Source organism: Thermobia domestica, chromosome 1, assembly GCF_964235325.1.
Source record: "Thermobia domestica chromosome 1, izTheDome1.hap1.1, whole genome shotgun sequence".
Taxonomy (NCBI): Eukaryota; Metazoa; Arthropoda; class Insecta; order Zygentoma; family Lepismatidae; genus Thermobia; species Thermobia domestica.
Genome location: NC_137454.1, coordinates 2041375 through 2057881, shown reverse-complemented (window position 1 = coordinate 2057881; position 16507 = coordinate 2041375). Strand labels below are relative to the sequence as shown.

The window sequence follows — 16507 nt, the reverse complement described above, 5'->3', positions numbered from 1 at the left end:
AGCGAATATTTGACGATTAATGATTTGAATGAATCCCTAAAGGGATAGAGAAGTACCTTACGTGCAATGCAATTTGTGGTGCAATGCAATAGAGAAAGATACTTGTTAATGTAACCGACCTTCCAGAATCCTCCGCTGATCAATTCCTCTGGTTTCTTCCTGCATTCTCTTCTCATGTTGAATCTTTAGCTTCAGTAGCTCCTCCTCTTCCTTCAAGATCTCCTCCTCCTGCTGGCGGATCTCAGCCATGTATCTTGCCTGCAAATTAAGACCATTACAATTCTATATATACAGGATACTGCAAAATAAATGCGGCACTTATATATAATAAAATGTAGTAATAATAATAAATGCAAATATTAAAATATAACAAATTAAAAAATTAAAAAATTAAAATAAATATAAATGTATAAGAAACTGAAATAATACGATAAAGTTGTTAGGGTTACTTGGGCAGAAAAGATTTTGTTACTGTGAGAATAAGCGGAATGAGCTGTGCAAACATAGAAAAAATTATATCCATGCAAGTAATTGTGCATTGATTGTTGGAGTTCACACAATTGATTATTCTTTGTATCCTTGGTGGACTACGAGATTTACTTGGAGATGTGCCGATGCATTGTTTCATACATCAAGAATTAATCGTTCATGAGTCTTGTGAAGTAATAAAACACTAGAATAGGTAACTCTATGTCTATCATATTCCAAATTATTGCTGGGTCGCGGTGGCTCAGTGGTAGAGTGTTCACCTCTGGTGCATGGGGTCCCTGGTTCGATCTCAGGTCGCGCCAAGTGAACTCTGTGGTGGACAAACACCGTGTGCGTAGGTTTTCTCGGGGTTCTCCCGTTTCCTGCCACTTTCTTCATTCCACCATTTCATTTATTTCTCATCATCACAGTCTTTTTTAGCTTAGCCGGCATAACCGTAGTACGTAAAAATTATTTCATTTCATTTTTTTCCAAATTATTGCTGTAACTCCGTTAGAATATCAGTAAATTGGTAATCATACAATACAAAATATTCGACATATTCTGTAGACAGACTCCAAAAAAATCTGAAAAAATGAAAACGTAATCTTTAAGTTTTACGTCGAATGGATACGCCGGCTATGCTACAGGAGACGGTGATGATGAGAAATGGATGAAATGGTGGAATGAAGAAAGTGACAGGAAACAGGAGAACCCCGAGAAAACCCACGCACACGGTGTCTGTCTACCACAAAGTTCACTTGGCGCGAGTTGGAATCGAACCAAGGACCCCGTGCACCAGAGAGGAACGCTCTACCACTGAGCCAAAGTGGACCCTTCCAAAAAGTCTGAATTAATATTATCAAACAATGAAGGTAAGGTCATTATAGACGATTAAGACCAAGGGATATATCTAGAAAGAAGTATTGAAAACGAACACATTAAAAACATTAAAGAAGCAATTTGAATTTCAAAATTAATGTCTAGTCCCAGAGTTTAGAAGGGAGTTAAGAAACGAAATAGGCAATTAGACAACATGTATCGAATACGGGTTTTGAATACGGAGCTACAATGTTACGACGGCAGAACGTGTAGCCAGGTCAAAGTTTGATTACGTATTAAGAAAGGCGGAAAACACTAAAGTGGCAGTAAAGAGGAAACTCTTTTCGCTTGCTTGACACAATATTCATGGGAGGTGTATAAGAAAGAGGAAGTAATAAGGTCCACTGAAGGTTTCCTCCGTGATGAAATGCAATACGCGTGATGATATGTGCGAAGTAAAGGCATTACAAAGAAACACTTAAGTTGTTTACATTACCTGACGATCCACTATGACCTTTGGGTATTTGGTGAAGATGGGGTAACTCCCCTGAGGCAAAGGAGTGAATTTTTCCATGTGTTTCCTTGGATGGATGGTTTCGTCAGTCTTCGCCAGCAGCTCATACGTCTTCTCCAGAAACCTCTTCATATCGATCGGGTTCTGATTGTGATAGAAATACTGAAAACAAAGAACAATAATTCATTAGTTTTGGTTCCATGGTAGACTGCCAGCAGGAGCTCACTCTATCAGTAAACATCAAATTATTAAGACATGAACACAGCAACAGTAACAATGAACGAAGAACACTTCTTTAACCCTTATCCGGGCAACCGGGGCCTCCCAGGCCCAGTAGCTTCATTTTTCTAAAATTTTTCAATAACCATACATATTTCGAAGACATAAAATACTGAATTCTTCTATCTTTCGTCGAAGTTAAAATCATGAACATATCGAGTTGGTAAAGTTTTTTTTTTTTTTTCCATTTTTATTTTTTTATTTGAAAATCTTTTCCTGACGTAACCGGGCAACCGGGCCACTTTAGTGAAATTCCTGTCAAATGTTAGATCAAATTGTCACATAATTATATATTGAACACGTGACTATTGTAACCTTTAGTCGGAACAGTATGCGGCAACAGACATTGAATTTTGAGTGTTTTGCACTTAAAATATATACTGGGCCTGACAGGCCCCGGTTGCCCGTTTACGTTACAAAAATGTCTGTCTGGACCGGATTTGCTATTCTGCTTGGTCGGCTTACAAAAGCGTGACACGAAGTTTCGCTACTTGACAAAAATATATACCGGTACATTTTAGACTAGTCTGAACAGTAAGTGACAATAGGCATTGATTTTGTGTATTCTGCACTTAAAATATATACTGGGCCTGACAGGCCCCGGTTGCCCGTTTACGTTACAAAAATGTCTTGCCCGGATAAGGGTTAAAATCATTCTCTTAAATTAATAATATTACATTACATGCCCTTAAATTAATAATAGCGGAAGTGCAATTGGAAGGGGAGTTCAACAGAGATGCTGTCTCTCACTAACAATATTTGATATAGGGCCTATATCTAAAGAGGAGATAGAGAAAAAGAGCCTACAAAATGAAGACGGCATTTCAGTAGGGGGGAGAATGATTAGGTGTGTGTGCTTTGCAGGTGATATGGCGCTTGTTGCAGAATCTGAAGAGAAAATCAATAAGATATTAAAAAGCTTGAGGAAGGGCTGTGAAGAACATTGGATAAAAATACATGTTAGAAAGGCATTGTTTAAAACAAGCTGGAAGGTATCAAATATAGAAGTAGGAGGGGAGAAAATAGAACAGGTGATTAATTTTCGATACCTGGGTAGTATTATTAGTGATATGAAATGTGAACGTGAAATAAAACCAAGGATAGGAATGGCGAAAAAAAGCCTTTAGGAGGAAGAAAAGTCTATTTTGTGGGTCCTTGAATAAAGAGTTGAGAAAAAGGCTCATAAAATGCTTCGTGTGCATTATTGTACTGGATGGATCAGAAACATGGACATTACGCAAAAATGGTGAAAAACAACTGGAAGCTTTCGAAATGTGCGTGTGGAGAAGAATGGGAAGAATTAGCTGGGTCGAGCGGAAAACGAATGAGAGGGTGTTAGAAATGGTAGTGGAGAAAGGATACTATTAAGAAGAGGAAAAGAAACTGGTTGGGACATTGGCTAAGAAGAAAGTATATCATAAGGGACGTTTTAGAGGGTATGGGCGCAGGAAAGAGAGGGAGGGAGAGAATGAGACTACAATTAACGGACAGTATCAAAACAGAAAAATCCTACGTGAAGACGAAGAGGTTAGCGGAAGACAGTGGAGCATGGAAGCTTCTTATTTGCAGCAAGTGACCTGCTAATAATGATGATGACTGCATTTTTATTTTGTTTAATTTGTTTATTTGTTAAGTAACAAGATTCAGTGTGCACGGACAATGAATAAGCAACGAAAAGTATTTTCGGTAAAGGTGGAAGTTCTGAAAGCCACCTTGAAAATATGATAAATAAAATTATCTTACCTCATAATACATTCTCATGTTTTTGATGGCAAACAAAAGAGTAAAGAAAACAATGTGGCCAGCCTTACCAAAAATTCTTATTACGTCTTAGTCAAGAAGATAAAGTAAGACTGTTTTGATTCTTTAGTTTAACGTCCCGTGATTACGCTCCGACGCAAGATGAATGAAATGGTGGAATGAAGAAAGCAGGATGAAACAGGAGAACCCCGAGAAATCTCACGCATCAGTTTTGAAAATTTTGAGGCGACAAAAGGGGCAATGAAGATCTTGAAATCTCCTTTGGCTGCAAGGATTAGAGGGGATCAATGACGCTCACCTCTCATGCAAACGAGTTCCAGTTTACGTTAGTCTGTAGTAGGCAACATTGTGTTTGAGGGTTTTCTCAAGTTCTTCCGTTTCCCTCTACCAATTCTTCCATATTCATTCATCTATTCTTTTTTGGCTTAAAGTGCATAACCGTGGGACTTTAACTATTTCAGGGCTCATAGTGGTCTGGTCTCTTGCAAATAGTTGAAAAGTGACCAAAAGCACACGAAAAAGTGTCCAAAATCTCATCATGCCCCTTTTTTTCCTTTGTCAATTTCTCCATCACCTCTCTTTGTTTGTTGTTTTGTTTCATCTTTTCTTCTTTACTTCTTTTTGAGCTTCCTCCTTTCTTAGGTTTTCTAAGTATGCTTTGTAGTTACAGTAAGCAGACTTAGGAGATGTAAGAAGCTTCTGAGTAAGTGGAACCAATTCTGGCCTATTTCCGAATCCCAGACATTATATTTAACTTAGCATTGAGAGTTCTCAAACCCATGAAATATTCAAATTCATCACCTACTCTTAAGAAGAACATAAAAGAAGAATAACACAAGACGAACATGATGAACCACATAAATACACACACACAACGTTGAGCGGAGCGTTAACTATTACGAGAGAAAACTAAAAGACTATTATGATAGAAGAAAAAATCGACACAGAAGGGTTCTCAACCCCACATTGAGAGCTTAAGCATCCACCAACCATACACTGTGCTTTAGAAAGAATAAAAGCTGAAGTGAGAATAGAGCTCACTCTTTCACATGTGGCAGCAAGTACTGAAGCTTTCAGAAGAGTAATGAGTAACAAGTTTCTGCCTTTTTCCGTTTATTTTTATATTTTTCTTATAAAACTGTCAATGGAAAACATAAATCACACGAAAAAGTCACTTTACCTCCCAAAAAAGTAACTTTTACTAACAAATTTGAAAAAAAAAAGTAACTTTTGGTGGCCAACTTGGAAAAAAGTAACTTTTAGTTTTAAAAAAAGTGACTCGCTATGAGCCCTGCTATTTCAACTCATTTCATTTTCATAAGCTCTTCCCAAAACTTTTACAAGAATTTCATCTTATCTTCGTGATCAACGCCGATGGTTTTCAGCTTAAATTCTTGAAGGAGTACACTCGTACAATGACATACAAAGAGTAAAAAATGTAAGACTGGCTTGAGAATCGCACCTAAATCTCCGGCTTACTGTGCCGATGCGTAAACCACTACGCTACGCAGTCAGTTATCATAACAACAAAATACATAGGTATTTCTTTAGTGCTGTTACAAATATTAATAAACAACAAAAAATTTTGTATTTACCTCAAAATCATCTTTGGATTTACACGCTAAGAGAACGTTTCGGAACGTAAGGTTGTAGGAGACTGCAGCCAAGAGGAAGAAAGACGGTTCGTTCACCAAAACATGGTCCCACAGCTGCATCCACTCAGCAGATGACAAAACCTAGAAACATATTCACAGTGTTATTTTCCATACCGAAGAACGTTCACGTAGGGATGGGTAAAACCGTTCTTTTAATAAAAAACAGAAACTGATTTCTAGTAAACAGACTTTTCGGTTTTCTCCAAAAACCGGTTCGTTTTTTTTACCGAAACCGGTTTCGGTTTTGCTCCAAACCCGGTTCAGTTTTCACCGAAACTGGTTTCATTTTTTTTTTCAAAACCCGGTTCGGTTTCTCACCAGAGCAGAGTTTCACATTTCTTCGAAAACTGGATTCGTTTACAACAAGAACAGTTTTGTTTTTATACCTATTTGTTTTTAAGCATATCGATTTCGGTTTGCACTTCCATTTATGAGAATTTACACATGTTTTTTAGCTTCTTTCATATGTGTTTTCGACGCATGTTACAATGCCGTAAAATCAATAAACCGAAACCGAACTGTTTTTTGGATAAAACCGAATCCAGTTTCGGTGTAAACCGGTTTCAGTAAACATTTTTTTAATTTTTAAAAACCGGTTTCGGTTTTCCTAAAAATCGGAAACCAAAAAACCTGTTTTTTGACCACCACTAGTTCAATGATACAACATACACAAAAGTAATTCTAAAGTACTGAAAGAATATGAACTTCTAGAAGTGCTCATTCTTCACAAGGAAAAAATAAGAGTTAATAAATATAAAAACCTAAAACCTGAATATAGTACAAATGGTCTCCCTTACTTCCTTTAACGCTGGAATTTTAGAAACCGCTGCAAAATGTATCTGTTGGGGATAAAATTAATCATTACTTGAAACTGGGTCAGAAATTCTTTAAGAGGCATCATCACTGCCAAATTAAAACACCGCTAATTTTACAGTAATTATGTGATATTTTCAAATAGATAAAAGATAATCGAAATATGGAACAAGAGCGCCCTAGACAATATTATTTTGCATGAGGTACTGTTATCACGAGTCACCTAGCAGCTTTCCGTTTGCAGCCATTTAGAAACGCCAAAATAAATGTCGATTTTCTAAATGGCTGGAAATCAAAAGCAGATAAGTGAGTCGTGATAACGGTATCTCATGTAAAATAATAGTATGTAGGGTATTCTTGTTCCACAATGCGATTATCTTTTATCTATTTGAAGATATCACATAACTACTGTAAAATTAGCAGTATTTTAATTTCGCCGTGATGGGGCTTCTTAACAACTGAAACGTGCAGGTGAGAGGTGGACCAAGCAGTTACGTGACTCAGTTGTTCTGTGGGTTGTAAACATCGTAAAAATGTCGGAACAAATACAGGGTGTCTACAGGTTTTGAGAATGCAAATTTCTTGATCTTTTCTTGACGATTTTACAAATTTTCTTGACCAAGTACTACAGTATTTTAGGGTATTTTTATAAATCCCGAACCAATGGCCGATTAAGATGGAAGTTAAAGGTATATTACGCTTTTTTTCTTAGCAACTTGTAATTAATAAAGACTGCACATCTAATTTACCTAATCTTATTATCTCAGTCTTGCCTCTTAGAATACACTTTAACTTTCATCCTGAACAGCGGTGAACACATTACTACTAAATGACAGATTATATGTGATTACACATTCTACGACATTCTATGAAGTGATTTATGGCATTTTAGTAAGTACAAATACTCACTGCCGTGACAAAAAAAAAAAGTCGTCACAACACACATGGTAACGTGTACATTTGTACTTGCATAAAACCTTTATCTTCACTCATCTCATAAATAGTTTTTTAAGTAATGAAAAATATACATTAGTAAGCAAAAATGTGAGCAGTAACAAATACTTTCTAACCAATTAATCTGGTTACAATACTGTACAGCAGATTGTGGCAAGAAAAGGTTCCAACTCAAGTGCAGCTGACTGAAGAAACTCAAGCTTTGCAACTAGAAGCTGATCCCGCAGAAATTCATTGGGATATAAAACATAAATTCTTGACCTACTGTGCCTTTTCTTGACATTCTTGACTTAGTGTTCGATTTTTTTTTAGTTTTCCTTGACTTTCTTGACCTGTAGACACCCTGAAATATTGTATTGAAAGGCTAATAATAAAAAAATAAAATAAAATAAAACAAACGTAAAAGGATTCGTGTGTCTGTAAGCCTTGAGCTCGGGTATATATAAATATTATTCGTGGGTAAGTGCCACTTTAAGCTTCAATAAATGTGATTTTGATGTACTATTCATTAGAAGTATACATAGTGTTAATTATTAAATATCATATACATCGTGTGACGTTTGTAATTTGCACATCAATCTAGAGCATTGCTCATTTTTAATGAAGGTTTGTATCCCGTATTTCAGACTTCCACATCAAGCGAATTTCTACATTGGGAATTTTCTGAATAGAGAACTGGGAACTTTTAATATATTAGAAATCTTTCCTTTGGCACGTTAAGTGCGGAATTTTTGAAAACGCAAAAACGCGTACTCCCTTTATTTTTAAATACAACCTTACATATAGAATGTCGCAAGGCATTTTCTGAATAAAGAGTAGGAAATTTGAATATTATAGGAATTGTTCCCTTTCTCCTTAAAGAGTGGAATTCTTGAAAGCCCTTAACATGTTTCTAGTTATTTTCAGTGAAGAGTTTAAATACCGAGTTCCATCTTCTAGCTTCTAGGATTTTTCAGATACTCTAATCTTGGAGAAAAAAACTCCCTTTAATCTCAGGACATATGCCTCAAAAGATTGCTTTTTATTCCTTGCTTCTGTGATAAGAAAAAAGTTTTCTGCTCAAATTTTATCTTTCTAGCTACAGTAGTACGACCTGGGTGTAGATAAGAGAGTCGCTTTTACTCTTTTATACAGGGTGAGGCAAAAAGATGTTAACATTAAATGGGTGATTATTTTGTTTTTGTTTTGCAGATTCAACCATGGCGAGCCGATATTCATTGAGGAACGAAGGAAAATAGCTACCTGGATGGAGGTTTTTCAGTTCCCAAGCATTGTAAATGAAAAATTCACGGCCTGGACCGGACGGGATGCATCTTCGCGCTTGACAATTGGTAGGATCTACGAGAAGTTTATAAGGACGGGGTCCATTCAAGACGATTGCGAGGGAAACAGTGGTACAAAGAGATCTGTTCGAACTGAAGAGAATATCATCCTCGTCCAGGGAGCGATGGTAGCCACCCAACCAAGTCCTCGCGCAGACTTTTTCTAGAGACTAACATTTCTCAAAGGTCAGTGGTTAGAACCGTGATTTAAGAATGAAGCCATACCATTGTGCAGCATCTCACAACACAGAGAAGGAAGCACGTATGAATGCTCCATAAATTATCTTGAAAATGGTGCGCATGGAGCCAGAAACTCTTTCATGTTTTCTGACGAAGCAACTTTCCACATTAGCGGTCAAGGATCGTGTGCATACCAGCAAACCTAGCAACTTTGACGACCTGAAGCACCGCATCATTTAGTTCATCGCTGCTATCCCTGCCCAAATGGACCAGAGGACCATACATCAACAATGGGCAGACTCCATAAGTGCACTGATGGAGATGGGTGCCGAAATTGAAACCCTGTAACCAAATCCTTGCCTTGTAATTTCAGGTGAGTAAACCCCCATTTAATGTTAACATCTTTTTGCCTTACCCTGTAGAATAGTATAGATTAATAGGATGAGCAGCGGCTTAATTGTAGTTACTTCTTTGAGATGCTGATAGATAGGCTTCACAACACCAACTGAGCCACATGAAACAACATTGTGTGGCTGTTGGATTGGCTTACCTCTGAAAATGCAACTTCCAGAAGAGGCCATGCATACGTATTGGAGCTGATACCGTGGTTACAGAAATGCTGAAGTAACTCTGGATCGGCTTCTCCCAAATTGTTCTCAATAACCGACAGAACGTTGATTGGAGGGAATGGGAAGAACTCGAACCACTGCTGGCAGAAGTTAACTGAAAGATAAATAATTATGGAATTGAGAAGTAAATATTTGATACAGCAGCAATTAAACAATGAAATTAACTTAGTTTAAAATAAAAAGTATTACAAAGTATGATATAAAAGATAAACACAGATAAATGTTTCTGTTAATGTGAGCAGTTGCACTGTGAGGTAATCAAGTAGAATGTAAAATGGGCCTAATAACACATTTACAGTACTATTTTTTAATCTAATAGATAATACTAGCTGAACCTGCATTCTCTACACAGCGTATCATTCACATATGAGCATGAATCCCCTTGTCATTCCTCACAATATATGTACATATTCCTTTACAGACACAACTGAAAGACGTCTTGATAAAAATCGGCACGGGATACCATAATGGAGAGATTTTTTCGATTTTTTTTTCAATATATCGCACCGTTTGCAAGCTTGAGCCTACTTCAGGTTGGAGTTTCTAATTCATGTATGATCAGTGTTTTCTTTCTTCTTGCATGCAGTATGCAATAAGCAAATACATTACATACATAATTAATGATGATGTCAGTGATATATATGGTGTTCATTGGGCAAAACACTCCAAACAATAAAGGTTCATCTTAGACTGGAGAAATGGTTATCCTTCGTTTTTCATTACCATTTGGCCATAAAACAAACCCCTGTATACAACACTGTTGTGTTGGAATCTATAACTCACAGGATATGATGCTTTACTTTTTTTAAATTTCAACACTTCCAGCGTACCTCTAAAAAAATGTAATAGAAATAACGGACATATTTTTTAAATTATCAATTAGGGCTGAGCAATCTACACAAAATTTGGAATAGACCAGCAAAAACAGCAGGTTTCTAGCACTTGTGGTTATCGAGATCTCATTGTGGAAAGGATTGGCCACAAACATATACACCTAGCATTTTAATATATAGAAACTTAATTGTTTATGCGAAAACCATGTGGAACAATAATAATAAAATTTATTATAAAGTATTTAAAGTAGAATATGTAACTATTTTAAAATTTATTTGTTTCTACATATGCAAATAATGGAGCACACGGAGGCTGACGTAGCAGTGTGCGGACGGCAATTTGTGTAACAGTTGGTGACCGGTTGATTCGGTTAGAATTCAGCAGTCTGTTCAGTGCTGTGGCTACGCGACGTGGGCCTACAGCTTAACGCGACTATATAACAACGAGGGAGTTCAAGTTGTGTAATAGAGACGTGTTAGAATATGGCGGTCACAGACCCTATACAGAATGTAATGCTGTATCAGTTTTATCAGGGTTGTTCAGTCGTATATGAGCATGGAAGTGTGAGACATTGTTCCACAAATTCCTCATCCATATGCCATGACAACGAAGACCTGCAGAGCAAGACAACGATGCCCCGCGCGAGCAGCTGAAGCCAATTCATATCAAACAGTGGCAGAACTAACCACAGAACTCGATTCCACCTATTCGATTGTTCATCGACATCTGCAGAACCTGGGTTTCTCTTGAAACTAGGATGATGGATAATACGTGTATATGAGTTGACACCGCAGCAACGAGTGTACATTTCCTATTTCTTGCTCTCCCGTCACAAAAGAAAGGATGTTGACGGGAAATGAAAAATGGATCCTCTATCACAATATCAAACAGAAACATCACTGGGGTCGCAAGAATTTCGGGGAAAATGGCGAAACAGGATCCCTGCTCCTGGAAAGTGATGTCGTGTATTTGGTTATATATGTGGTACAAGCAATTTTGAACTTTTGTCACCAAACCAAACATTCATGGCGGAAGTCTACTGTCATCTGCTGGAATGGCTATAGTTTGCATTGCTGGAAAAAGCTTCTGCACTGGCCAATCGCAAGGATGGGCTCATTCACGAAAACAACACCCTCCCACACATTGCAAGAATAACCTATGCTAACTTCGCTTAATTTAGACGGAAAAACTTCCCCCTACACCAAATTCACCGGACTTTGCACGAACAGATTTCAGTCTATTTCGTAGGTTCAAAAAACTTTAATGGAAAGACATGTGAAGTTGAAAATGTTCGGCCCAGTGTCCGAACTCTTTGCATCAAAATGCCCTGACTTTTATCCGCCAAAGGTTCAATATTTGGTTGACAGGTGGGAGGTGGAAATAGGATGAGACGTTATGATGCCTGACGACTGCGTTCAATGTATTTTTACTGGTGTTTGCTTCGTGGTGACAGAAAATATTATTTACGCAATCCGATAATTCAATTTGTATGCAACATACTTCCAAACTTATAGAATTTAGGATTTAAATTTGCGGGCTTTCGGTATCTATGGCCATGTTAGCCCGTCACGTACGAGGGATGACGTCCCTCGGGGAGCACACTATCCGGGAAAGGGAAGGAAGAAAGGATTGGGGAAGAAGGGAAGCGGCCTGGGACCTATATGTTAGGTATCACCCCGGCATTTGCATGGTGTGAATGAGGAAAATCCAGGAAATCTCATTTAGGATGGCTAGCCTGAAAAGGCTTTTTACACTCTTTCGACCGAATGCCCCCACCGGAAATCGGTGTTTCAAAACAACACCGACAATATTTGGGAGGTGATTCCTGACAGCAAGATGAGATAAAAAGCACAGACCAGCCCGGGTGCACAATACTTCCTTTGAGTTATAGGCTGCCGAAAACATGAAAAAATAAACTTTACAGGTCCATAGCTCCAAAGTATGGGACTTAACCGTAGTCGGGTCAAGACTGCACTTAGGAACTATATGTACCTTATCCAAATATCCAAGTTTCACAATCCTGTGGTACTTACGCAACAATTTTTATACAGGAGTTGGTGAGTACTTTAAATTATATGCCCGTAGCTAAACTCTCACTATAAAAATTGTGTCGTGAGTACCTACCTTAGAATTCTGAAACATGTATTTTTGGATAGAGCACATACTAATTCCTAAGTGAAATCTTGACCCGATTACGGATTGGAGCCATGGACCTTTCAAAATTCATTTTTTCATATTTTCGGCAGTCTGTAATTCCGAAAGGAAGCATTGTGCACTCTGGTTGATCTATAATTTTTGTCTATCTTGGTGTCAGGAATCACCTCCCAAACATTGTCGGTGTTGTTTAGAAACACCCTGTACATATATGTTAACTAAAGATTATCATTAAAAATACTTAAGTAAATATAATGTGAAACAAAGAAGTCGCCTATCCAAAGGAAAAGTTAACTTGACTTAAATACAGTTAAATGAAGAATTGACGAGAGAGATTGTCTCATAGAAAGCCCAATTGGATAAAGTAAATATTTGACATTATCTTTACTATAATAAACTAAAATATCTGTAATCAATCAGAGTTCAATATAACCAGTTTAAAATGAATATAAGTTTCTAAAAAAAAAAAAAAAATCAAAATTAATTAGTTTTATTTCATCAATTCCTTTTACATTAAATACTATCTTCAATGTTACTTTACTCAAATATATTCCATATTTCAGTGAGCTACAAATACTTACACACACCAAATTATGCGTTTTATTAAACAATCTACTTTAAAAAGCACTGAGTTCAAATCTCGGCTATTTGACAACTTCATCTAAAGTTTGTAACACTATAGTAGAAAATGTTTCAGATACAGGTCTTCGTCAATTTTACACTAAAACAATGCAACATAAAGTATACAAAGAGGAATAAAAAAAGATTACATACATATATACATATAATATGTACCACTTTAAGCCCTTTTAATTTTATACCTACGTCATATTTTGCCACATTTATTTTATTTTGTTGTATATTTGGACAAAGCTTAAGCGGTAAAGAAGCTCGTAAAGTTGGATGGATAGCGACGTTCAACTGTCTGCTGTACACACTAATCTATATTCTCAAGTCTGCTTAATTTCTCAGTTTTTGAAAAGGACAGCAATTTTAGGGATTAATCAGCAATGTAAGGAGGAGTGGAGTATATACATTTTAAAAAAATCTCGTAAGAGTCTACCTTAAAATACCCCAAACGAAAAAAAAAAAAAAAAACAGATTTCTGAAACTAAAGAAACAAAAGGTACGCATCAAATTATGTAAAAGGGTGAGACAAAAGTTCTGCAATATTTCGGTCACTTTCTTTATGCGTTATGTTCTACCAAAAGCTGCCTAGCACTCAAAAGTAGAGGTAATCGTATTCTATTGTCTGAAGCAATGTTTTGAGTGCTTCGATCACACGATAACACCAGTTCATGTCCATCGAGATAAAGAACTACTCCACTGCAAATTCCATCTCCTCTTGGTTGTTCAAACTTACAAGAAGTGATTCCCAAGGATCGGAAGAAGTAATAATCCGAGGGTGCGAGCTCAGATCCGAATTATATGATGGTATGACATCAGTTCAATTCCATCAAGTTTCTGCAGTTTATTCCGGGTCATTCGAGAGGTGTGAAGTTTTATGCTAACGAAGGGTATGTTTGATAAAGAATGAATGACATTCGCTCCAACTGTTCGGAGTACAGGTTAGCACTGATGGTTTGACTCGTGGTGAATTATCCCTTCATAATTTCACCAGGCGCAGAACATCCCCCTGTGTTTAAACATCCCCCTGTGTCTTTGGTGACAGGTTCTGCCACCTGTTTACCCACTGCTTATGTACGTTAGGATTTAGGAAAAATATCCACTTTTCGCAGCAATTACATAAAAAAGGCAGACAATGTGAGTTTCCCAAAAATTTCTTGCACATATCTACTCACCTCTATGCTTGACTATGCTTGAGCTGAAGTCAATTTGTGAGGCACAATCCGAAAAATGTGGATGCTCTTGCTGAAGTCGTGGAGATGGTGAGCCACATTGGACTGTGCGATACAAAGCTTTTCTGGTAATCTCCGAGTACTAATCTTCAAATTTACCTCTACGACCTGTGCGTAACATCGGAATCACGGTTTTGGGCCTACCTGACATTAGCTGATCGGCTAAATTATTGGAATTCGAGCGAAATTTCTTGAACCATGTGGTTGCAGTGCCGTGATCAATTGCCCCTTTGCCTTTCAGACAGGAAATATTTTGGTTTGCTTCCGCGATGTTATGGCCCAGGTCGAACTTCTACAATCCGCAGTTCCAAATTATACTTTCCGGCTGTCAAATCAGACCCGGAATGCAGCACTGCACTACATTTTAGAGCACAAAGTATCATTATCTATACACCTTTTCGACGAGCATTTTCGACGTCTTGAACTATAACAATATCGTAAAACTTATGGCTCACCCTCAAAGTATGTGCTAATTTGAGTTCTTTACGATCATAACTAACTAATTAGCTATTCATCCGTTCATTAAACCTTCAATTCTAATAGAAAAACTTTTTTTTTTTTCAATAACCTTCCATTTCAGCTTCTTCTACGCTTGCAAAACCTAGACGAAAAACTAAGTTGGTAATAGTACTTGATCATTTGTACTTGAGTGGTTGTAAACTCGAAATATTAAGTTTCTGAGGCAAGATTACGATGACCGGAAAACACCAAATGTCGTGGTCATCCAACTCATCAGGAATCAAACTCCTAAGTATTCACAAGTCAATTGCAAATTCAGCCACCTTTAGAATACTAATTCTGGATTGAGATATAAATGAACAACACAGCTAGACTCTTGCTATATCTGTAGTGTTTAACTAATGTAATTTAATTAGAAAACAGTTGCTTTACATTTAACATTGTGCGCGAATATCATTTGAAATCAGATTTAGAAGAGAAACACAGAATACTCACTTATAATACACAGCATGATTTCAAACAGACTGAACGGATCTCGCTGGAACACTTTGACGAAAGGAAAGGCGAACAGAGGCAGATAAGGAATCTCTCCAAACAAAGGGCACCAATGAGAAAGGCACGATAACAACCTGAAATTATTAAAATCAGCCAACAGATCTCAATGCCTTTTTCTCTTAGAACATGAAACTGCAATACGGCAAAATATAAAATATATTTCATACCATATGGTTTTATATTTCATTAAGAACTTCTGATGAATTTGTCATGCTATCTCATGGTTTAAATTACAGAACCAAGTCAATTTTCCTCGTTTATGTGTAAATATATACAGGGTGTTTCAAAACAACACCGACGTTTGGGAGGTGATTCCTGACACTAAGATAAGACAAGAAGTATAGGCCAACCTAAGTGCAGAAATCCGTCATTTCGGAGTTATAGGCTGCCGAAAATATGAACAAATGAACTTTAAAGGTCCATAGATCCAATACTGTGAGACCTACCGTAGTCGGGTCAAGACTTCAGTTAGGAACTAGTATGTTCGCTATCCAAAAATACATGTTTTAGAATTCTGCGATACTTCCGCAACATTTCTTACATAGGTAGTTGGTGAGTACTTTAAATTATATACCTATAGCAGAACTCCCTCTATATAAATTGTTACGTAAGTTTTTCATGTTTTCGGCAGCCTATAACTCAGAAATGACGAATTTCTGTACCCAGGTTGGTCTTTATTTTTTGTCTTATCTTGGTGTCAGGAATCATCTCCCCCTGTATATATATCAACAAAAACCATTAATATAATATTAAGAAAAATTTGCATATAACAATATTTATAACGTGAGTTTGCACAATGCAGATGAGAAAATTTTTTCAGGAGTAAAAATATCTATGGTGACTTGAAGTGTGTGGACTTGAGAAGGAATCTTTGGGTTACTGCAAAGAGAACAGAATATGCACATGTAAAGAAATTAAGAATTAAAGATAATTAAAATAAGATTGAAACATAAAATCTACTCACATTTTTAAACTTTTGAGGACAAACTTATTCTCCAAAGGATATTTCTCTTCCAAGTGTGCATACGACGAATGAACTCCTCGATTAACTAAGCTCATAAAAGCATAGCGATTCTGAGGTAGTTGCAACACAGTTCTCCAGATAAGTGTTCGGTATTTATCTGGGAAACTTCCACACTGCCTTAAAATGCGACGCAAACGAGGAAGATTCAGCTCTTCTTGAAGCTGGAAGCAGAAGAGGAAAGTTGTAACAGTTTGAAGTATGTGAGGAACTGAAAAGAGCGCTGTA

At 37.0% G+C, this 16507-nt stretch overlaps 1 protein-coding gene across 2 annotated transcripts in view; it reads right to left on the bottom strand.

Annotated features, from left to right (window-relative positions):
* The window catches only part of LOC145683077 (TBC1 domain family member 31-like), a gene marked incomplete at its 3' end in the record, with an annotated part of 85393 nt that overhangs the window by 15687 nt on the left and 53199 nt on the right, over positions 1–16507 (bottom strand). For both annotated transcript variants that reach the window (XM_081754438.1, XM_081754441.1), the window contains 6 exon segments: positions 120–258; positions 1787–1966; positions 5440–5580; positions 9319–9491; positions 15199–15332; positions 16223–16443. In XM_081754438.1, the coding sequence (XP_081610564.1) occupies positions 120–258; positions 1787–1966; positions 5440–5580; positions 9319–9491; positions 15199–15332; positions 16223–16443 (988 nt within the window).